The 25,822-nt window shown below is 40.4% G+C and overlaps 1 protein-coding gene across 1 annotated transcript in view; it reads right to left on the reverse strand.

Moving 5' to 3' along the window:
* Positions 1-25,822, reverse strand: part of brinp1 (bone morphogenetic protein/retinoic acid inducible neural-specific 1) — a 112,492-nt gene that overhangs the window by 75,390 nt on the left and 11,280 nt on the right. The window contains exon 2 of the mRNA XM_076758512.1: positions 10,391-10,658. Within this exon, the coding sequence (XP_076614627.1) occupies positions 10,391-10,608 (218 nt within the window). The 5' untranslated portion in view covers positions 10,609-10,658. The remainder of the gene's footprint in view (positions 1-10,390; positions 10,659-25,822) is intronic.

Below are 25,822 nucleotides of genomic sequence, written 5' to 3' on the forward strand. Positions count from 1 at the left end.
GAATTGCTGCACAGGAGCGAGGAGCTCTGAAGCAAACAAGATGTTTGAGGATAGATTTCAGCACCTTGGACAGCGATAGCTCCTCTCACAAAAGGACGCCTTTGGATGCGGGTCAAACTCAAGAAAGCCAACAAGTGTTCAGGGGAACATTCTTTGAGGCTGTGTTGGAAAGCACCTTTAAAAAAAAACAGATGTCACTTCTTTCCAGTTTGAGATTTTGCTGTGTGCTTGTATGACACACATTCAGCAGTTTGAAAGCAAAAGGAATACGGAAGGCCAAAGAGGACATATGTGCATGTAATGTTTTTTTTTTTATTATTTCTTTTGAGCAAGAAAACAATCTAACACAATAACGCTCAAAAGCTCCAGTTCAAGCGAGTAAGTGGACTTTGAGCTGAATTTTTTTTGTCAATTAGTGCTTCCATGCTCAACACCTGATATCAATTTAAAATTTACTCTGTGATCAGGAGAGAAAGACTTGTTTTGTCAAGATAACAAAATGAACTTTTCATTAAATACATTTTTTATTCAAGAAAACCACTTTGTTATACTGAGACTGAGGCAGGGGAATCAGAAAATCATCTGTAGTGTCTGCTCTGTCCTTTCTGTAGAGGCTTTTTAAAACCCTTAATTGGTGCAAATTTTCACAATATTTCCGTGTGTTTTAGCTGTTAGATATCACGTCAGAAGCGTTATAGCGGACACACGCATTAACAAGTCAGTGGTGATATATGACATCATTACTGCTTTAAGTCTGAAAATGAGGAACATGTCATTACTTGTTAAACACAATAATCAGGCCTTTGCTGTGTGAGTCTCTAGAGATCACAACTTTCCTAAGGATATCAGGCTAACATTATACACTCTGCACTACTAACTACATGGTAAATTATGTAATGAATATGTATTTCTACATGTAACACAGTGCATGTATGGCTGTAGGTAATATGTCTGTATTATTATTGCTGAGTGGCAGCTTTGTGACTAGCTCATATCCTTATTTAGGCTCATTAAAGGACATTAATCAGTGCTTTACTATGTTCCATATTACTTTAAAGTCTACATTCTTGGCTTTAATTCAAGCCCATCTGTGAGTCCGAAGTCATTTGGGCTCCTGTGGCTCTTATCATATGGAGTCTTTCATCATGTCGTGTGAATGTCAGGTGAAAATAATACAGATCCAGTGTCAGCAGCTGTTCCAGGAGTGTTTGCAGCTCCCAGAATTCCAGGTCCTGTAATGTTAACCTACACCAAACCACACTTAATCAACCTGGACTGAAACCTTAAGGATTAAAACTTGAAGTAACTGTGAATTTGTAATTCACTCACTTCACGAGCAGGCAAACAGCCAACATGTTGAGGAAAGCGTTACATAAAAGCCCAAATGAAGTTCATTTTGGACAAGTAACCTTTCTGAATTCCTACAGTACAGGAGACCCTGTCACACACTACATTTCGAACACAGCTAGGATAACATGCCCAACGTTTCCAGTGTTTTGCTGGAAGTGAACTGACTCAGATGTTCTGCGGGAGGCCGAGAATAAACCTCTTTGTGCTTGTGTAGGTCACACAAACCACCAAAGCTGTGCACTGACAGTGGGACAGAGGAGTAAGAGAGTAAAGACACCTCTGCTGAGGCATTCAGCAGAGGCCCTGAGCCCTGACTCTGGGACTGAACGGATTCAGAGCTAATATCATTTTTGACATTTAGAGTTTATTTGCAAATTTGTAAATATCTCAATGTGTATTTCTGCTGGCATTTTTGTCCCTGATTTTCAAAAAATAATAGTGAAACGAGAGTATTTATCACTTACTGTCCACTACAAAAAAGATAATGCATAGTGTTGTGCTTGAATTGACTGATTGCATCAACTGTTTGCCATATGCTTTGCAATGACTTATTCCCAGCTGTGTGGCTACTAATGCCCACTAATATTCACACAGCTGTATAGTGGGGACATTATAACCTGACAAAGTCACTTAGTTTACTCTGATAATCACACTCATGCCAGCATAGTTTGCTGCTGCAGCTCCCCGTCTTCTCCTTGTGGGGTATTTCATATTGTTGACTTAATAAAAGAGTACACTGTGGGGTCTGGACTTTAAAAAAAAAAAAAAAAGTAGTTAAGCCTTATCACCATTATTGCTTAATTTTTTCACTTTCCAGTTGACGATCACAGATGCATGCATTATTAACTGATGTATGTTATTAATTACAAGCATTATTAATCACAACAGCAGCATATTAATAATGAATTATCCTGCATGACCGTATCCTTCAACTACGAGACCATTAACTAAGAGTTTTTCTCAATAATCTCCTACTTAGTGCTTTTTGATGGTAAGTAATGAAGTTGCTATACCTGAATTATGATCTTAATAACTACAATACGAATCCAGAATAAGGCATTAAAAAGTCCTTTATTATGAATACTACAGAGCCAATAGGCTTGGATCACCACATCGCAGAAATGGTAATATGAGACATGGCTGCTCCAGCATCTTCTCATCAGACTGCTGCTCTTGTGGTGATGCTGTATTGCCAGTCTCAAGGGAGAGTGGCACAGGCGTCCCACGCATTGAATTAGTCAGTACTTAACCCTGACAGTTTCTTCTAGCCTCCTGTTTCTCCTCTAATTACCATCCCTTCCTTGCCAGTAATTAAGTTGTCCCACAGCGGGGGCTTTTTACCACTAGGTAGGAGAAGGGAAGTGGCGCGGACTCCCTCCCAAGATCAGCCCCTGTTGATTCTCCCAAACTTATACAGCTGTGAAATGCAGATCAACACCCAGTATCAGCACTGCTCCATTGACTGTAATTGCAGTGCAGCCCCAGGACAACATTGCGCTTTGTGTAATTGTGTCTGTGTCTGTGTCCATGTGTGTAAAAGAGAAAGATGCAGAGATAAAATGTAAATCCAACGTGAAGCAAGTTTTCCATCTTGCACTAATCCTGCAACATTAACACTCAGATTTGAAAGTCATGTGTGCAAGTCCTCATGTTTCAGTGCCTCGAAGCAAACAATACTCGCACACATTAGATCTCTCACGTACCAAAAACAAAAGTTTGAAAAGAAAAGAAAAAAAATCACTAAATTGGTGCATAACAGTGACAGGCTTTGCTGGAATGTCAGCTTGCCTGATTGGCTGAGGCGAGCGTTCAAAAACCCAAGTGTTGGAAGTGATTACTGCTTCAGTCAGCAAATGGGAATTCACGTCGTCTGCCAGAGCATGAGGTGACAGCCAACGTCCTCCGTGGTGGCAGCATGTTCATGACTCATCTAATCAAAATTTTCACAATCACCTCGTAACAGTAGCACTTAGAAAACGCACAAGATGTATGTGCTTTACAGCAAATGTCTCTGCCGCAATAATGCTAATTTTTAAAGGACGCTGCGTTCAAGGGCTGGGTGGAAACCAAACATCCTGGACTCCAAGTTGTTCAAAAGCACTGTATACATGAGAAAGTTATTGTTTTTCCTACTGGGAGTGTCATTATTAATTGTTGCCTTATTATTCAGCATTTATCCTGACTCCACAACAACGTTTGTCCTCGAGAGACCGTCCCTGTTAGCTTCTCGCTGCTGAGAAAAAGAATAAAATAGAAAGATGTCGTGTCATCCACGTACACGGATGAATAAAAAGAGTGAAATAAGATTTAATTTTCTTGGCTCAGAATCCTTGTCAAAGTCCTGGATGTTATTAAAAACACTTTGACAAATGAAAAACACATGATTTTTTTTGAAGTGCAGCGATGATGAGATGCAGAGAAGGCTTTAATAATGGACGGCTTCTGTTTTTTGTTTGCGAGGGAGAGAGAGAGGGGGAGGGATACACTTAGGTACATGGTATCTGTGAGTCATCTGAGGCACTCCAATGCTGCTGTTAGGCAGCTCTTCCTCACCTTGACTATGACCTCACTGCCAGTGCACCTGTCTGCTCCCCCATTCCTTGTTTTGATACTGAACTCACCGGACCCCCTTCCATGTCTCTAGCACTTACATACATTTTTTCTATCACGCACTTTTAGCACCTTCCTGTCTCCCTGCTTAATGGCATCTTAGACCCCTCGATGTCTCTGTCCTCTTTCTACAGTCTGCTTCATTCCTCCTGACTTCCTGACTGCCTCGCTCCCTCTCTTCCTTTGGCTACAGCCTGCTGAATTAAACATCGCAGCAGCCTCTCTCAGCGAATCTGCCGACTACATCAAATCCGCCTTCCCTCGCTCTATCCAATTACAGATGGCTCATCCAAACTAATTCAAGACCTGAGTCGGACAAATGTTACACCTTGTTTCTGTTTAAAACAAATCGGGCTCAGATCAGCACTGACACAGACGCACTGAGCTCATGAGGGAGCGCGACATGTTTTTGTCATGTTTGTTCATTAAACAATTTGAAAAAAAAATAAATAACATTGATTCAACACGCGATGCCGTGCTCATTACAAATTAAAAGAGAAATGATCATTAAAAATTTGGAATAAAGGGTGAAGGGAGTCTCGAGCTGCTGGGCTATCTGTTTGATGAACAGTTTAAATTAGAGGCTGAATAAAAGAAGTTGTTTGCACATGCAAATTAGAGTTGTAGATTATTCATTCAAGGTTTAGTGCTGATCAAGTGGTTGTCTGTGGACTGATTATAGTTAGGAATAATTAAGATCATGAAGGAAATGTTCAGCTAGAGATCCATAATGTGCTTCCATTAAATATAACCATGTCAGACCTGTGAGGCCTTGCATTAAACAGTGGTTTGGTGTTGGTATGGAGCTAGCTGGAGGGCAAAGGTACAGTTCAATATTACACGATGATTATTATGATCATATACATTCGCCGGATATACATGTTTTATGGTGTTAAGGTTGAGCACTGAGCAACCTCAAAAGACATGTCTTGAGGTGGGAACCAAGTGGAAGTGCAGACATTGAAAAACATCGCCTCTGCCACTTCTTACTTGTATTTGTGAGCATGTCAGTGCGTGCAAGCTAACTAGTAGCCTGCTCATTAGCAAAGATTTCTCCACTTTCTCCAGCTATTTACAGGATGTGGTGGCAAGCAAAATTTCATTTTTGTTTATACCCGCAGTCCAGACGAGGAATATACAAAAGAGGGATCCAATTAGGTTTAAAGCTAAAACTAAAGTTGACATTTTCAACTTTTGACCTCGTATTTCTTTTCGTATTGCAGGACCAACAGTATATAACATGTTATTTAGTCAGCCCCATGTTCCCCTGTTTCTAATCTTTATGCTAAAATAAGCTATCCTGCTGCTGGCAGTAGCTTTATATTTACTGTACAGACATGAGAGTTGTATCCATCCTATTATCTAACTCTCAGCAAAAAGACAAATAAGTGTATATCCCAAACTATTTCTTTACAATTTCCACCCAGCGAGGAAGCTTGGAATACACTATCAACCAGAGCAAACACTCGTTTGTTTGAACTGACCAAATAGAACGACAAAATCCACCGGCACAAAATAAAAATAATCTTAAAAGACCTCAGTCACCCCAACAGCAGACCCCTCACTCTGCCCGGTCAGGGAGGCCTGAAGGCCAAGACAGAGAGGATGAGGAGGAGTTTCTTCCCTCTATTCAGGTCCTGAACCAGTAACTTTACACAAACACACACCTACACACATTATATATAATCCATCTACCTGCCGTGTATCACTGTCACACAGACACCACCTGGTATTGCATACATTATTCTGCACTAGTTATATTTTTCATCGTTCTGGAACTCACTACTGGTTATATAAAGCCTGGTTATATTGTTCCACTGTTTCATTTTCCTGAAACACCCACTCACGTTGAAAATCATTGCAGATTATACTGTTCATTGTTCCTCCATTCATTTTTTTTGGTCTGTTTTATATATTTCCATTTCAGTTCATGTATTTTCTTGATTTGTGGTATTCGCCTCAGAACTTTATGATCTGATTTATAAATACAAAATATTATCTCTCTTCCCAACACATGATTGAGGGTTATGTTACTTGCGTTGAGTGAGATATTAAAACTCGAGATGCCCATGGTCTTGTAGCTATCCATTGTATCAGTTTTGTCATTGTCATTTTAAGCACAGCTCTGCAGAAGCTGGCTATGACAGTCGCCAAGAGGCCTTTTACTTGACTTCTTAGCTTGCTACCGATTAGCTTCAGAAACCATGTAATGTTTAGTTTTGCGTGGGGAAATCAGTTGATGCAACATTACTCAAATGAAAAGCGGCTTTTACTGCTGCCTGGTCCTAAGAGACCGCAGTGGAATGAAGTGAGACAGAAATAAATGCCAGCAAGGATAAACTGAGATATTACTGAAGCTAATATCTCCCAGTTTTTGTGTAACATAAAGCAACCGTCTCAGATGAGGAGATGCAGATGCTTACTAATACACAGTGTAATATCAGAATGAAAATCACAGTGTGGATATTCTCTCTGTGAACAGAGCTATAGCCACTTTAGTAACATATTTATGTGCATGTAATCTGTAAAGGTTTTAATAAATAAAAATAAAATAAATTTAGTATCATATTTAGTGTTATACTGCCTTTGCTTTTATCTTACACCGTGCAGTAAAACATACAATGGCTAAATTTCTCTTATCTTACTATCATACCTCATACTTACAATTTGTACAAGTTTTAACTGATTCTGTCCGCAATTTCCAGGAATGACGCTGAAATTGTTTTTGTTTGCCTTTTTTAATTCCATTCCCAATGGCTCTGTTTTTGTGATTACCATTTCATTTCCGAGCATTCGTTTTCCTTAGGTCATTCAAATCCTTGGATCTGATTTGAGGTCTTGATGAGCCGTGGTCCAATGACATGAGTGGCTCTATCAACCCTCTCTATTCATTCACTTCAGCGTGCCTTTTTTAAAGTATGATCAATCAGAGCTATTCATTGTCATAAATATTTTTATTCTAAATAACAACCCCCCATCTCGCTTCTTTGATTACAGTGCAATGCTGATTTGAGGCCTTTAAAATGCATTAATGGTGACCAGATTTGCATTTATATTGGTTTTTCTCTCAGGCACACAAGAACCTGAGATAGAGCTCTGCGAACAAAGACCAAAGAGAGAACAGGCATCATCTGAAACACATTCGACCCCATAATAGAGTACAAGCAACAGAACCAGAGATGCTGGTGTGAGCAAAACAGGCCATCGAATTTCACCACTAACTGAAACACACACTGACACACATTATTCAGCTGCAGGTCTGATACAAGAGCTTTATGCAGCCAGCAGTGAAAGTGGCTTTCTTGCGACTGATGAATACCATAGAGGAAATGTACACTTATGCATGCAATAACAGAAGAAGAAAAGACAAAAAAAAAAAGGAAAACACTTCAGCTTGAAGATTGCCATCAGAGGTGACACAGTGGTGATGCTTACTTGGATGAAACATGCTCCAATGATTTTTTTTAAGGGACATAAGTCTAGAGGGAGAGGATAATTGCTGCCTTGTGGTGTGTCTTTCCCCTTCAAGCGACTGTGACCTTTTCAGAGCACTAGACAAGAGGCTGGCACTTCCTAAATCTGTGTTTATTCTTCAAATTAGGCAGAGTGCCCATGTTATTAAAGATGGGGCAGATTTGTTTGTTGCTGATCAGGTTGGCACTGTCCATGCAGCGTGCCTCCGAGGTAATCTCTCTTGATAAGAGAACCCGAAAGGAATGGATGCTTTGTCTCTCTGCAAATCTGATTCAACCACTTTCCACCACTAAATCGTCGAGGCAGAGAAAGTCCCCGGGGAAATTTACAAAGCGATTCAGTTCTCATTGCTGGTTAGAGTAGAGCATGGCTGGGCAATCATGTGGCAGGAGGACCGAGGGTATGTATGATTTCATTCCAGCCAAACACTACACCAGCTGATGTCACTGATTTCCTCCCACTCTCTGGTTGAAGATGTGCTAATCACTGAAATTAGCTGGTGTTCCAAGATGGGATAAAAATCCTTGGAAAACATTTGGATCTCCGGGGGAATGTTTCACACCCTTTCCAAAAATACTGTATATGATTATTCACTAAATACGTATCCCTTGCTAAAATGCAGCTTCCATTTAGTTGACTTATTAGTCATACAGTACTGCCCTGTCTTACGCAGAGTTTACTGTCTGTTGCAGTAATGGATATGCTCAAAGGTATTATTTGAGGGAAATCACTCAGAACACGGCACCGAAAGTAAAAGGAATCTATCAAGCTTAACTTCTCCTGACAGTTCTGCGGATATCTGACAGATGCAAGTGTGGATTGCTGATTGTCGTCATTTAAGTTCTAACGAGAAATAAATTTCGCACTCTTCATGCAGGATTTTAATTGTCTTGTCATGAGGAAAGGGACATCTAGCACTGATGGCTGCATTTGATGCCACTAATGGTCTGTTAAGAGGGAGAAACAACAGGAGCCACCTGGGCCCTGAAATGTTCCCAGCAGCACCCAACATGCAAACACACACTCTCCATTTTAATAAATCACTGCAGCATCAGAGGCAGCGCTCGCGACTGCACAGTGTCTGTGGGAAGCGGCTTCAGAAGTTCTGCCTCTGAGATTCATGTCTCTGTGCAACATCCTCCTCTGTCAAGTTACACATTATGCAAATGCATTGTTTACTGTTCATGTGACAATATCAAGGCACGGAAGCCAGTGGGGACCAGGGGCTGTGGCAAGTTACCAAGAGAGACGGAGGCGAGAGAGAGAACAAACTCTGCTAAAGATCTGCCAAAGAAATGTGGCATATGACTCTCTTACCCTGTTTCAGTCTCTCTACTTCTGAGTGAGCAGACTGCAGACGGATGCAGAGAAATCAAAGCACATAATTCTGAGAAAGAGGTTTTCCAGCCATCTAATTTCTCTACCTCTGCCTCGGTAGGTGACATACAGTATGTGGAGCTGAACGAGAAAAATGTCAGGTGGAAAATGTAAACCGTGCTGCAATTACTGAATTTCAAAGTGCGTTATATGGTACAGTACAGACAATATAATTGGCGTAAAGCAATGATCAGTGGCTAAAAGAGTATTTGTAATTCTCGTAATTTTAGGATAAAATTGAGGGTAACACTTTATATGAATGTACACATATTGACCATTACCTAGCTGCTTATGAGCATGCATGTTAGTAGCATATTGCCTCTTCATTAGAAATTATAAAGAACTTCTTAATGCCTTATTCTGCATGACTATATCTAACTATTAGGCCAGTAACTATAATGACTGATAAGAATGTCAATAAGTTGCTAATAAGCAACTAGCTAATGGTCAATATGTGTACTGTATAATATGTAGAATATATGTGTAACAGTACTGTATTTGAAGATGCTAGAATGTAAATTTATACTGTACATGTGAAACTGAAAAGTAGGGGAACAGATGGATTTCTCCTCAGCATGATTTATGCCTTGTAGCTTAATGTGACTAAACCGCCACGCACTGTTTAATGTAACAAGAAATGCACAACATATTTGGTCAATCAATATCCAGTTAAAATGGTCTGGGGACCAATTTGGAAAAGTGAAACTTGTTGTTCGACTTGTATAAAGCTAATGTAAATGGGTTTTATACAGCTGCTAAGTGGTATTGTTTCTCCACTGTTTTAAATGGGGACTCCACCAGTTTTAAGCATTATGATCCATTCCACCTGTGCTAAACTGCTGTTTACTGTAACAATAGAGAGGTCATTAAGGTCATCCTGGCTTGAGTTCAGAGACTACATATGTATAACATAAAGTCTGTATTACAAACAAACACAGAAACAATTGCATAATGGGAAATGAAGAATTCAGTATTTTTGGATTTTGATCAAAATATCTTGATCTCTACTGTTTCGATTTTGGCCATTCTTTTGAAATCGGCCTCTCGCAATTCTCCCAACCTCATGGAAGCACAATAGTAAACTGCTTGAGACCCCCTTAAATTGTTCAAATTTGTCCAAAGATTGTATCTATTATTAACAAGCTGACTAATACTGTACCAGTGTGCAAATATCTAGGCTGTTATTCTATAATAAGATCCTAAAGCTATTGTCTTTTTTTGTTTGTTTTCATCTTTTGAAGAGACAGTGAAGTCTGGAGAGGTGAAGCTATATTATGAATATTATGTTTATATTTCATGTGATGCTGGGAATAAAATTCGTCCAAAAAAAAAAAAAAAAAAAAAAACTTGAGTAATTGCAACAGGAGCGAAAGTGCTCGTACTTCATTAATATAAGAAAAAGAAGTCCACAGCGCTCAGTTTGGCTGCCAGTAAACATCAAAAATGCACACTTGATAGGTTAAAAATGTACACAGTGCGGCTTTTTGCAACTAAAATCTCAACAAAGAAAAACCATTAAAACAGACGGATGCTTATAAAGCCCGTGCGACATCAGTACACAGGCTGAAAGTGAACTCACCTATAAATTTTATATCTGGTCGTAAATCCTTGGCGGAATCTTTCCACAAAGGACAGATAACTCCGAGAGTGGTGGAAAGGTCCACGGTCAGAGATGAGCCAGTCATATTGCTTGGTGACATGTTGTTCAGTGGCCAATGGGTCCTGGCGGGAAGACTGAACTGTTATATGGTCCCATATAAACAGGAAGCAGATGACCTCAATAAACCTCCAGTTCATGCTTTTTTTTAAGCCGCTCTCTGTTCATTCTCGCTCCATAATGTGGAGACCTGATGGGAGAGAGAAGAAAAGGGAAAGAGGGAGAGAGACACAGAAAAAGAGAGCTGTTACATGACACAGTCTATTTTAGCAGCATGAGAAGATGTCATAGAGTTAGGTTAATTGTGTCGTACTGAACAAATAAGACAGTGCCCTTGTCATTGTCACTTTACTGTGACATGATGTGTATTTATTTTCTGCTGTTTCTCCGATTGCTCACCCTTCATGCCTCCCTGGAGTTTTTTTAGAAAGCCACACAGATTGAGCCTCTCCGTACAAGAACTGTTACCCTTTTGCAGATGAGCGTGAAGTACATCCTCGGCTTTGTGGCTGTCTTTTTTTATTATTTTTTTTTTTAAAGCTAATTGGTGTCATGATAAGTTCTGACAAGGTTAGGAGATGGCTTTATGATATGTTATGACACCCAGCCATTAATGTAGAAGAAAACCATCTCCCTTTACCCAGTGGTGTCAATTATTGCTGGAGGAAACGTTCAACTATTGACTTGTGACTTCATGAATTGTTAACAGTATTGTGGTAAAAAATGTCTTTTTCATCAAATATAAATAGGAATTCAATTTAGTTCTTTGAAAGCTGCAAGGGATGGTTAATACAATCATATTACTGCCCTGAGAATCACACAATGGTACTGTAATACTGAATATGAACCTGCGCTCTATAAATATTTTAGACTGGACACACAGAGCAGATCTAAACAAGGCCAGATTTATGGTGTGTCTTGATTTTAAAAATCTTAGAGGCAGCAGATAAAATACACTATAAATAAAATACTTAAGCTGCCTCGATTGAGCAATGCTAAGAATACAGTTGTATAATTAATATTCTGATATATATGGAAAAAAAAATGAACAAAAAGTCTTGAAAACATTTTCACGTTTCAAACAGAACATTAAAACGCCACACTTCGTCATTGTGCATTGACTGCGAACATTATTATCCACTTGGCAGAGAAATTATGTCTCTTAGTTACTGATAAGGAAACGATTTTCATCAGTAATTGCGTTTAAGAACTTTGGCCCCTGGCCGTGGAGCACCCAACAGCGTGCTATCAAGTACTAGTGTATGCAAAAATTTTTCACCCTTTCATGGTTTATTAGACAATAACACATCATAAAAGAGCAGGGAAAATTTAATGGGCCTAATCTTTCCCTGTTAAATAGATGATGAACTACTTGATTGCAAAAGTTAAAGACATCACAGTGGCATACTTGAAGGGAGATTTCTCTCTGTCTGTCACATCATGGTTAAAATGAGTGTGTCAGTTTTCAGTGACAACTTAAATTAATTCTGTATTTTATTATTTAAGCACTTTTTCACCTCCTTGCAAACAGACCTGAAATAACCCAGCATAATTTGAATATCTCAACTTGTGGAACTAATTATAATTATACTGCCAGATTTGAAGTATAATCAGTTCAACTGAAACAACTTCAACTATAAACCGAGAATACTAGATTTCAGCCCTAATTGCTAATTTGACGGAAGAAAAACTAGTCCTCTTTTCCCGCCATCTACCAGATACTAGGTGACAATGTCAAAAAATGCCAGTATTCTTAACAGGCCTTATTATCAGTGGTGTAGAGGGTCCTGGAGAAGTGCGTCTACTCTTAATTTATGCCCCTGACTCTAACTGTAACAGCAGTGATATAGTAGCTGTTTGTAATTCTGAAAGCAAATCTTTGCTTAGGATTGCTTCATCTTCCCTATTAGTTTTATTAATTAAATATTTTAAACACCATATGTTATTGTGGTATTATTTGAGGTAAAGTAACAACGCAGGCAGGCTGCAGATTTTTTTTCCCCCTAGGATTGCAAAGGCATGACCCGCCTCACCCTACCTCTGATTGGCTTACTCTGATATTCTTCCCCTAACCATCTCCTCATGCATAAACCTGACCAACCCAACCAACTAAGGCAAGGTGTACTAACCACTTAGAGGCAGAGTAGGGAAGGTCATGCTTTTACCAACAGTATGCAGCACACTATTAAATGATGCATATCAGAGGGGATTTATGAGTGGGTATGTGCAGCAGCAACTGAAAATATGCTGCAATCCTGCCTATACCCTGCACTGCACCACTCCTAATTATTTCAGACTACTTTGAGCTTGGCTGTCAAAATTAAACAATATCTGAAAGAAAAGAAAAAGATCAAGGTGGAATCAGATTTTCAACACCTTGGAATCATCCTAGATTAAAATCTGTCATTAAAAAGGTAGTTAGTACCACTAAATTAAACCTGAGATCATCCGGAACGACAGAGGCAGCCAACCTGTTTATGCATGTTATGATCTTTTCCCACATAAAGTAGTATTCTGTTTTACAAGCTGGCCATAAGCAAGCATGAGAACTCTGAAACCATTTGAGTCCCTTTATAAACAGACATTAAAAACACTTGACCCAAAGGTCAATAGCCAGTGCCATTGCCTTACAACAGAAAAGTGCAACTTATTCAATTTAGAGAGTTTGAAGCATTTTGCAGATGCTTGCCTCATCTTTAAGGTCTTACATGGCCTTGCCCCACCCCCATCGAGCCAGCTCATAAAGCAGAAGGATGGCAGCAGCAGGGCGACAAGGGCAACAACCAGAGGAGACTGTACTGTACAATAGAGATGAAGCAAGTTTGGGCAAAGGTCTTCTCAGTCATAGCCACCCACTGAGTGAGTCTACCACTTGAAAAAAGCAAGATCAATAATTAACCTTTGAACATAAACGCCAGATATGACTTAAAGCAAACCACAGTACCTCATACTCATATTTCTGTGTATTGTACTGTAGTACTTATTGAAGCATTGTACTGCTGACATTAGGCACTGATTTGTGACAACCTGCCCAGGAACTATGGGTGAAAATTAGCTCAATTAGCTAACTCTGGCACATTTACATTGATGTGTAAAATGAAATGTTGATTAATGTACATTCCCCTCGGTAAGTAAATAAACAAAAAAATGCTGAGCCGGGGATGGATAATGATATGCTTTTGTTCAAAATGGAGCTTCAGCGTTTATGAACATTGAAACGATGAAAATTGAGCAAATGTGCCATTGAATGAATGTATCAGAAAATGATACCAAGTGGTTTATAATGGTTAAATAAATAAAAATAATAGCTAAAATTAAAATAGCTGTAATTATCGGGGTTCAAGCACTGTGTGCTGATGCGTGGTGAAGATGACGTTTGCGAGGACAATAGCTTGTCTTTTTAAATCTGAGTAGATTTGCTCAAAGCAGTGTTTGTAAGTCAGCGCTGGAAGTGGATGTGGCTTATTGACATACACGTATGTTACTACATAATTATATGTTCATGGATGCAAAGGTATCATTATCCACATAAGCCTTTAATTCTGACCATTCTTAAAGTGCAGCAGTGACTTTAAACAGTTAATTAGCTAATCCGCTGATTGCAGTGAATTACTACACTTATTGACAATAGAGTATGAAATCTTAATGACATCTTCTGTCAGCATTTTGCAATGAATATGAACAAGGCTGAATGGTGCTTTGTGGGACTGTTTAGAAATACAAAAGAAATGATCAATCGTGACCACATTTTCAAATTTAAATAAGAATTTGAAATGATCATTGAGCACATTACAGCACATGGTGGCAGATCTTTATGGTGGCCAAGGTTTGCAGGATGGGACCACTCACACAATTTACCATTACATGCCCTTAAAAATCTCCAATTTATTACATTCATTACTAAAAACCTGACTCCGATGTTCACTTATTCAATTAAGCACTGAACCTTGAAGTTAGTGTGCGCAATGAAATCATGAAAATCAGTTCTAAAGTTGACCCTGAGGCTTAGTTCTTTCTACCACCAGGGACATCTGAATCCTCCTGCAGTCAGTACATTTTGATTCATAGAACCACATGATCAGACTAAATCTTTCGTGCTTCTTTGCATAAGCTACATTTCTGTATTGTATTACCATGAAATGCCAAATTTTCTGGTGCTTGCTTTGTGAGTTTTGCCACTGAACATTATCGCACTTCAAACCAGAGTCTATATAAAAGGGACTCTGATTCATCAAGCAGCACCAAAGGAATAAAGAGGAATACTGGACAAATATGAGTCATCGTGGCCACTTGCTATCTCTCATGATGACATGGATGTTGTCATCTTTTTGTTATGTGTATTTTTTTTCTCATTGAAAGATCCCATTTGTCTTGACAGTGAGAATTATAATAAAGAAATGATACTATAAAGACAAAAGATAGTGGCGAAAAATGTGAGGAAAGGGTTTTGTTTTGTGATGAGAAAATGCATCGTTATTAGAAGAAAGGCTGATGGATTTATCAAAATGAATGTACTGCAAGCTCACCTCACAATCTGAGGGCTCCACTTTACTGAATCAATACACACCGTTGCAAAACACTGTTCGCATGGAGTGGGATGATGGACCTTTGGTATTTTGGGGGTTGGAGCCATGTGGTGCAGTGCATCAGCTGCACAGCTGGAGAGAGGCTGCGATTAGGAATCACATACACTCTCTTAGTTCCCTTTAGAAGATGCAGACTCTGCACCACGCTGCTAGTTCAGATTAAATAGTTGGGAACATTCACAACACGAAATAGTTACTCAAGAATAAACTGAAGTTCAAGTGCTGATTTGCCAAGACCAGCATGCAGCACTGTAAATAAGGCAGATGATGTTAAATTAGCTTGGGAGGAGATAACACATTTGGTTAATAATTGTTGACCAGGTCCTGTGAGAACTGGTGTCCGATGTAGGAAACAGTTCAATGCCACCACAAGGAGAGCCAAATAATTTGGCAGAGAACCGCAGGGACAGTTTAACAACTGGATGAGGGCCATCCACTACGGCCAGTCCCTCGCTGGTGCTGAGGATGTGACTGCATCTGCAACGCCAGCTCAAAGTGTAAAAGGTTTTTGTGTTGGAGTGTTGGCATTTGGAGATTGGACACTCATAGACCCACCAAGGCTCTAATTGGCCGCAATGTTGATGTTTTGGGAGGAAATCTGGGGATTTTGGGAGTGCTATTAATGACATCAGCGACTGTATCTTTCAGGTGAGAAACTGCAAACGAGTTAGAATGACAAAACACTGTGGAGTTGATGAGACTTTTTTAAGTTGTGCTGACGTTGGACAAAGTTTTCACCTGTTAGTTCTGAAGAACTATGCACTGTGGGAAATCAAACTTCATAAGGAAACACATTTTCTGCGTGTTTTCAGAAAATCCAGGTGTTACACATGAAGAGCTGCGGCAGCCGGTATCACACCTAGACCAAGGTCAGAGTAGGTTAGGGAAAGGGGAGCAGTGCTGCATTGAAAAGACGATGGCGCCCTGCTCTTCCCTGATTCACTGAAGTGCATTTGATATGTTCAGAAAGGAAATGGCTCCCCTTGAATGGGATGCCTGAAGTCCATCTGAAATTAAATTGTATTTTGTTGTCTGCTACAGCATACGTATCCGCTCTGTAGCTCACTTGTACTGTGTTCTCTTTTGAGAAAAATTTCTGGTTTGTTGCATAAAGCAGTAGCGTCAGTGTTCTAGACGTCATACTGAGCCAGACAGCAGCCTGCTACAGAACACAAGAGCCACAGACTTTCAACAACAACCACATAAGCTTTCCCGCTAAAGTTTCCTTCCTATCCAACTTACAAACACGAACATGAACATGTTTTGTCCGGCAAATTATCTTCTTGAACGAGTGAACAAACACTGAGAAATATGCACTGCTACGACACTAACATATCTGCACCCAGAGGCCCCTTAGGTGCACATATGCTCTTGTGGTCCTTACTCCTCACCATCATTAATAACGCTCCGTCTTTCTCAGACATGCAGGCGACAGTGCAAGTTTGTTTATTGTGTCACCAACACACCCCTCAAGACGGCTGAGATGAAAAAGAGCATTTCCGATGTTTCCCCAAAGACTTTTTTTCCTTCCTTTTAAAAATGAGAAAACTGCTTACAATAAATTCACAGCAAGTTGACATTATTTTTCTTTATACAAAAAGGGATGAGAAATGTGATTTCAGTTGGACTCTAAGGTCGACCTCACTGTGATGGAGAGAGTGATACACACAGGAGCCTGTTGCTTTAAGAGAAAATGTTAGATGGCCGAGCCTGCAGACCAAACAACCAACATCACCCAGGGGATCTACCCCAGCTTCGCATTCATTTTTTGATTCTAAAAATTGTGCATTTCATCAGAAAACACAGTCAATCTAACCAAATACGTATGCACTAATTAAATGTACTGACAACTCCACCTGATATTAAGGGGGGGGATGAAATTTGCAGGGGCTGATCCGATCTATTCCTTTTAATGCCTTCGTGCTTGTTTGATTACGCAATGAAAAATATTGCACCAAATATTGTGGACTCCACTGGACTCCATCAACCTCATGCCAACGTGTAATTTTTCAAACTCTCGCTCCGTGCTGAGGTATTTGTGTCCAGCTGCTGCGTGAGATGAAACGCCCACAGATCCCAAATCTCACATGCATTTTTGATTCCATTCCTGTTATTTGCGGAGTGGATTAGTGCGATAGAGAGAGGAAGAGACAGAGAGTAGATCACGTTACCCTTGAATAAGCAGGGTAAAAAGGGGAGGATGTCTGCTTCAGGAAATCACAAGACAGGACAAGGGAGGCTTGTTTTCTCCATCCTCTTTTTAAACAGCCTTATTCATGCCGCAACTCCTCCTCCATTCTGGTTCATTCAAGGGGATTCAATCTCCATTCTGGTCCCGTCACTAGCTTTGCCAATCAATTCCTCTCTCCCCTGTGTGGGGCCCTAAGTGTCCCTCTTTATTCTATAAAGTTCAAAAGAATGGGGAGGCTTGTTCTCCTTATTTGTATTCTCAATCCCAGGGAGCCAAGAGATCAGGGTAGAAAGGAGGCTTTTGCGGGGTACAGGTAGACTCAAGGGAATTAGAGCAGATATACTGTCTTTCTACACTATCCATGTATCCACTGCTCGTGCATGACATCTGGTCACCAGTATGCAATATTCATACTTTCGACATTATTTGTCGATGGAACTGCATAAGCAAATGGAGTTTCCTCTCTGAACTGTTATCAGCACGGCTGCCTCAGAGCGAATTAATTCCCAGTGATATGGGTATAATGCACGAAGTGTAGCAAAACCTTTGACTTAAGGTAATGGATGGCTGGCAGCCTAAAAATGAATTTCTATACTCCTCTGGGTTATTTTAGCCTTACAGTTTATATTAATATGACCTCAATGGAACCAATGGGTTATGTGAGACTGATGCGAGGGAATGACAGAATGACGAGAGCGAGAGGGAGTTGCATCTAAAGATGCCAAACCAGTGTCATCTGGATTCTGAGAATTATTATTGCACAGCTTACAGCCGTGTCTGGAAAGGTGCGGTAATGGTCTGCCACTTGCAATTGCTGGGAAGCGACAGAGGAATGGGAAGGCCGGCCGTGGCTAACTTCGTTTGTACTGGATTCTTTTTTTTCCTCCTGAATCTCTCGCCTTGGTTCTGTCGTTTTTCTAAAAAGGACTGCAGAGGCACCCTGACCTTCAGAAAACATGGCTGAGCAAGCAACACTCTGTTTGATAATTAAATTCTCTGGTTGGTCAGCAACCAATCAGCTCAGCTCCGGGATCAATGGCTGATTTTAAAGAGCAAACTAATTCACTAATGGTCAGAGTTATTCCAATTTACCTGGCTGCTGAATTATTGTGTCTAAATCTATTCTGGGAGGAGAAGGATCAATGCAAGCCGGAGAGAGGAGCTGGTTGCATCTGTCATGTGAAGCAGTGCAAGGAGTGTGTTGTGAGGTTTATTTGATAGCTGCCCAGCTGAACAGCAGCAATGCGGGGGCGGTTTATGAGATGGGTCTAAACAGGGACCGTCTCTGTCATAAAGCAAACTAATTAATAAGGCGTCAGAGTCAGCATGAGAGCAAGCACCGTGGATGGTAAATGTAAGAGGTTTTTGGATGTATGATTTGGATAAATGAAGCACATTGGCTGACTGAGGGGGAATTGCGTAGATTTAGTATAAAAATATAAAGAGAAGTCACTTGCTTCATGAGGGAGTCTGCAGGAAGGGAAATAAAAGCATTGTGAGAGTATAATCCTTTTTTTTTTTTCTACGTAGAGCTCACCTTTTCATTACTGTTGTGAATGGAAGAGCTTAATTGATTATCAGTTGCATGTGTCTCTTTCCACATTAAGTGAAAGTAGTGATTTGCTCATATGTCCATCTCATTCTAGGAGAAGGTGTTTTGAGCTGATAGGAAAAACAGAAGGATTCTACCTCCTTTAGCCAGCATCAGAGTCTTTCACCAAAGAGAATGAGATGCTAGCTAGCACAGGCAAGCTATTTGTCACCACATTCACCACTGCTGCTTTATGCTACTGTGGCTGCGTTACAGATGAAGATTGATCATTTGTCAACTCGCAAATTGGCTTTCAAGTGCTTTCTCTAATTACTCTGTGGTTTTATTGATGAGAAACCACTGACTGCTTTCCTTCGATTTACCTTGGTGGGCACCGTCTTTGTTTGGAATATGTTGTCTCTCACCTTCCTTTCCAAAGGCATTAGAGGGGCAACTAAAATGGGGCAAAATGCTCCAACCTTAGCAGATTTCGCATGCTACCTCTTGTTCTAAAGGTTCCACTGAAACAATGTAAGATTAAAGGCAAAAACGCCAGAGCGAATTCCATTCCCTTAGCTGGTCACACTGAAAATGCACCCAGAGGAGCCCCTGACATGAATAAGAGCCTGAATAGGAGTAGCTGGGAGGATGTAAATGACACTGTTCACACTGCAGTTCCTCCCTGCTCATGCATGTAAATGTCAAGTGATGTTATCCACTGTATGGTTTCCACTGAATAGGCCCAAAAGGTCTCGACCAAAGGAAGGGACGTACAGGGAGAAAGAGTATGCCTCGTGGAGGTCTAAATGTGTTTATCTCCTAGAGAGCACATGTAAGATAAGTATAATATAAATATACCCAAGGTGCTCTCCTGTTTCCTCTGAAGTATCCTCCTGCATGCACACATTTGTTTTTCTTTGTCGCATTTGCAGCTATGTAGTCAGAAGAAAAGAAAAAAAAAAAAAAGTTGGCATTTAATGAAGCTGCGGCTCACCTCAGGCCCCATTAATATGTTTGTTTGTTTTTTTTTGGTTGTTGTTGTTTTTTTACTGTAATTACTAACATAAATTAAACAGCATGTCCTCCTTCCTGCTTTCTTCCATCTGTGATTGATCTGTCATAATTGCTTGTGTCTGTAACATTTTATTCACATCTCACTATCAGTGCTCTGGGCTAGGGTGTGATGAAGTGTTGTTGCGAGGCAACTGTGAGACTGCAATTGGATTGCAGAGCAGCATTTTATTTTAGAGACATATGTGAGGAAAGTATCACCTTATCAGGGTGAAGGCATGATTTGATCATCCTATTTCAGTGTCTGAGGTACAGGACTGTGGTAGGGAAGAGAAATGTTTCTTGTTTTGTTTCATCCTGGATTGTATCAGCGTGCACACGAGATGAAGCCTGAAGAGAACAATGTGTTTCGCTCTCAGACTCGTCCCTCCTCACTTGCACCCCTAACGAGTGTCATACTTGAGCAATTTCTACTGCCAGATGTTTATATATCACAGGAAAAAAAAGATAAAGGAAAATGTTTTGCCAGCACATTTCTGAGTGTTAACGCTGTTTCACCTAACCTTTTCATGACAACCTTCCACTTTTGCACATTTTTTAAGGGGGGGTTCTCTGACAGAAATACATAACAGCTGCTGCCCTCTCAAGAGACTGGACCACTGGCATTATGTGGAGAGAGGTTTTGTCCAGCTGCAGTGGTTTATTTTTGTTCACTTTTCCTACCCCCATTTGCTCCACACACTCTGATGCAATGCCATCCCTGAATTTACTGACCTCATTTTCTTCCCGATTTGATGTTTACTTTCCAATTCACCCTTTGACGAATTGCTAATCACGAGACCTTGGCAAGAGTTCCCTATCTGACCAACCGCCTTGCTCTCCAGCAGCAGAAGGAATGGAGTGTTAAGGCGATGGTCACTGCTCCTATTGTTCCTAATTCAAAGCCATAAATTTGCGAAATGGAAGGAAAGCAGAGGAGCAAGCACAGACTCAGTGGGTTCCATAAATCAGCAAAATCTGCAGAGACGCAGAGCAGATGGTGAAATAAAAAAAAAAGTGCTCCCATCTCAATTCCTTGCAGATTAAGCATTGCAAAGCTAAACTGCTCTGTATTACGTATGCCTAGTGTCAGTACTGTGCATGAATATCAATATTCTAAGGGTGTTTTGTTCAGTGCCAGGCTCAATCTCCCTCACAGTTAGAGTGAACTTACTCTGTGTCAACTGCAATTTAGTGTCATCTATTAACCTACAGTATGCCACTTGCAATTTAGTGTTGTAATGTACTTCACAGTGTCTACCCCACCAGGACACTCATAGAATACCTCTAAATTAGCCTTTTTTTTATATTCAAAACTATATAGCATCTATAATATACCATCTATAAGAAGAAGTCTTTAAAGGGTGGGCTGGTTTATTTGCTCGTGGTCTCCAGATGAAGTGGATGCATCTACGATTTAGACCTGGAAGTATTTTTAGTGATTACCTTGCAGTGCCAAGGACAACAACAATTAGGTCTCAAAGCGGATGGACATACTCCACTTGGATATATTTGTGAGAGTTTGTCACCATCTGATTGCAGATTCAAGTATGATTAGCCAAAAAATACGAAAGATACATCACTGTGTGCACTTAGGGTAAAAATAATGAAGGTCACAGCTTTTCTCATTACAGTTTATTTTAACAACTGTGATGGCAAATGTTGTCATGACTTTCAGTGATTTTTACTGAGCGCTTCAAATAAGATGTGATTCACTGTATCTCAGAGGAGAGACGTAGCGATAAGGGTACTGCTTCGGGGAGATGCTCTGTCATAGACACAAGCACGCTCACATGCACGCATATAGTCATAAAGCACATAGATCCACATGGGCAAAGGCATCCTGAGCAGACATTTTTAGGCCTGATATGACTAAAAGGATTGTGAATTTTTGCTGAGAAAAGCTCTTTCTTTTCTGCACCACATTTCGTCTCCTCGTCTTGGGAGGTTATCGTTTGCAAAAACGTGCCCTTGATATGGGTTACAGCAGCCAACTTGTACCCATTCCCCATGTTAAGATTGAAAATAGAGTGCTCTTGACCTCTTGCCTTTGAAATTCTTTCACTGTCGCTGTAGTCCTCCCCTAAGCTGTCCTCTTTCTATGCCATAGCTCAGAGGCACTTGCCACAAGGCTAGCATTTTCATTCCCCATGCTCTGGCATTTCTTTGCCTTCTTTCCTTTTCGAGGACCGAAGTAAACTGAGTTCTAAGCCATGCAAAATGCATGTCCTTATATGGAAATTCAAGTAATCTGTGGTTATGACCACCAGGTGAAGCCTCAATGCATGACAGCTCAACAACATGCCTATGGCTGACAAAATTTGGAATGTGCGTGCTGTGAGCCACAGAAAAACAGGGTCGACTATCTAAGGTCCTCTTCAAAAGAAAAGAAAATCAGTTTTGCAAAAAATGGATAGGTTCCATCGCAATGTTTTTGATATCTCTATCAAAAACATTGTGGGTAGCAAGTGGAATTATAAATGCTGTGAATCCTTAATAACTGAAGTTGCTGTTTTCAAAGCTACCTTTCAAGCCTACAGGTGGTGAGACTTTGATATCCACGAGATCAAATTTTCAGTGGAGCATTTCTTAAAGGCATTAAAACTGATGAGTGGCCGATATCACAGATGGGTGTCAGCTCAATACTGTAGCATTCTGATGCTGCCGTTGAGCAGAGAGAAGAGCTGTGAAGGCAGGTTTAGATAGGAGGGGAACAAGACGCCTCCAACACACGAGCGACAGAAACGGGCTTCTGCCCAGAAGATCAGCACCTCCATCTCATTTTCCAATGTTTTGTTTTCCAGTCGTGGATACATGTATGAATTTGGTTACATTTTTTGGCCTATTTTTGCAACATAGTTGTTACTGTGAAGGCTTTTTGTCCAGATGAGCTGGTGTGTATTTGGTGTGTGTCTGCCTTCTGTCTGTCTTCTCTTGAGTGGGCTCATGGAGGTCACCAAAGAACAAAGCCTGATTGTTTGGCTATTTAGGAGAGAAACTGTGGAGAGAACTTGTATCAGTTCACAGCAACATTATGCTGTTTAGAGAAATTATGCTTAAGCGAGAGTCCAGCTGGGAAAACTTTTTTTCGGGTCTGAAAATAAGCTTTGTTAATCCACTTCCTCCCTTTGTCATACGGCTCAGGCTTGGTGGAACCATTGTTTTCATGTGATGTGTGTGTGTGTTTGCAGTGGATCTGGTACAACTTTTGATAAAGGTGGCAAGATTGTTTTTGTTTAAGTGCCAAAAAGGCCACTGAAGCCGTGAGCCTCAGAAGCAGTTGAATGAGTTGGTAAAGAGGGCACTGATTAGTGATTAGCTCCCATGTGGGTAACAGAGAAGGAGTAAATTTTAGACTTACTTGATTGGATGATGAACTAAGAGGAGGCTGCCTCTTGAATTTTAAACTGATCATAATTGAGGGAGGTGGGAATAAAAGGAATGCAGCCAAGAGGCGTGGCTTGGACGGAGTAATGAATGAAAGAGTAGCCTAGAGGTGAAAGAATTAAAAATGAAGTAGTCTTCCTTATTAAACTTTCGCTAAGCTCAATTACAATGATAAAAGACTTGCCTGATGAACCATTCAAACAAAAGAACATTGGATCAGAGCATCAAAGTACAAGCACATTTTGTGGAATCTCTCCTGAGCTCAATAGCACATTAGCAGAATGTAATCTGGTGTCACTATCCGTGTCTCTTCTGAATGCAGCCAGACTCTCATCCAAAGGCTACAACCATAGCACTTTTTTCTGCTCACCAGTGTGACTTGAATATGCCGCGTTGCCTCTTCTCTGCCCTACATCGGTGTCACGTTGGTGTGCTGAGTCTGCAGAAACACCAGAGAGGATACTGCTCAGCCTAGCTTCACCTGGACCGGCCCCTCCATCATTAAAACTAACAACGGCAGCTCCATCAGCGAGGCAGCGCAGAGGTCTCCAGAGATGGTGCGCGTGTTTGTGTGTGCGCTTTGCGAACATGTGCATGTAATATGAAAACGTGTGTGCTGGTCCTCGTCCCCAAAGATTCAATCAATATTTTTCTGTTTGTGGAACATGGCGCACACTGTATTGACTTAGTGAGCATCGATACAGGATCAATGAGCTGGATCAATGCAAAACACATTGGTAATGTGTCATATTTTACAGAAGACTATACATACACTAATAACCACATAGGTCAACAATGGCACTACTACTGTAATCCCATTAAAATCCTGATCCTTTTATCCTTAAAATGAAGAATTTATTTTCTAACACTCAGTTATCAACCCAAGTTTTCAGGCAGTTCCTTGGTTCAGGATATGTCGAGAGCTTTCATAATACTTATTCAGAATCAGAGAAAACAAGAACATTTGAGGGGAAAAAAAACCCCACAGAGAACAGTGAAGCTCCAAACAGAGGACCAGAACCTGGATTTCACACTTTCTTACTGTGAGGTAACAGTGCGAACCACCAAAACATATTTTACCAAATCTCTGGGAAGCACGATATCGAATAATAATGTAACTGTAACATCACAGTGTACAGAATAGCCACATCACTGTAGCATTTCATCCATAATTTATTTGTTGGGAATTATATATAGCCAAATACGTTCAGAGTAAATCACAGTATACAGTGGCTGATTAAATCATACATGAGATGCTTCTGAATTTACAGTGCGCACCGTGCGTCTTCTTCCAGTCAGCACACTGTCAGCAGTTTGATTCAAACACAAATCTGACTGAAACACAAATCTTTTCCCCGTCTGGCTCAGGCATGCTTGTCGGATTTTGTAGGGTTTTCGTGCTAAAATGGCATTTTGGCGTAACAAATAGGCCCACAGTGGGTTGATTTGTGATACATTATTCACAATTCAAACACTTAAGATCTGTCTGTGTCTGTCTTCTCTGTGTGAAGAACATATAAGACTGGCACTCGGTGATTACATGTTACTCCAAAATTAGGAGAAGACTGTTAATGGAGTGAGGTGACAGGTTAGCACAACGCTGGCGGCACTGCACTTGGTTGAGAAAACAAATTATTCATGTTAAGGGAGTCAATCAATGTGTAATTCCAATGCCTCTGCCGTTTTGATAGAAGGCAACAAGTGTGTCACTCACTGAAGTGTTTCAGAATTAATTAATTTGGGAATATTTTGATTTATTATTTCCTGCATATGGATTGACTTAGTAGGGGTATCCAGTTTTACCCAATTAAGATAGAATGAACATACAACAAATGAACTGTATCTGTTTGGCTTCATGGGTCTGGATATTTCACGTCTACGAAAAGACTGCAGTAAAACAGATGAGACGAAGAAAAGGGGATTTTTTTTTTTTTTCTTTTCTACGGAGGTGTTTCTACTAAGTCTGCTTTGGCTGCCAGACATATTCTTGAACTCAAATCAAAAGACATTTGGCCTGGCTTGCATCTCTATCAGCTGATTTATGTGATCTGATACACAATCATCCCAAAGCATAATATAATTACCCCCGACATTTCTTGATTGCATTTGACTCGGTGCAAATCAAGCCCGGGGGGAGCATCATAGAGACCTGTTCTGCTTTACAACTGGATTTCACATTATTACAGTTGTTTTAGTTCATCTCAAAAACCTAATTAGTTCATGTGTCCTTTGGCAAGTCTTTCTTTTTTATATATATACTCGAAGAAAAGTCTACAAAAGATTCCCTGGATGCTCTCCTTAACCCCACTCCTTTCATGAAACCTCTTGAGTTTTTAAAACCAGTTCCGTAATTGTTCTCGCTACCACAGCCTCCATCTCCTGTCAACCCCTTTCTCCTCTCCCCTCCCTCCTGTATCCCCAATACTCACCATCTCTGTCACCCCAACTCCCCTAAAAGAGGATCAGGAGAGAGGCCCCTCCAATTTCTCTCCACCTCTAATAGGCACTGCCTTGTGTTACATGATCACTGGGTGTCAAGATTAAAGAATGGCTACTGCTTCCCAGGGCAGACATAGATAGGAGACAGAGAAAATAGCACTCCATAATTA

The sequence above is a fragment of the Chaetodon auriga genome, chromosome 19 (assembly GCF_051107435.1).
Source record: "Chaetodon auriga isolate fChaAug3 chromosome 19, fChaAug3.hap1, whole genome shotgun sequence".
NCBI lineage: Eukaryota > Metazoa > Chordata > Actinopteri > Chaetodontiformes > Chaetodontidae > Chaetodon > Chaetodon auriga.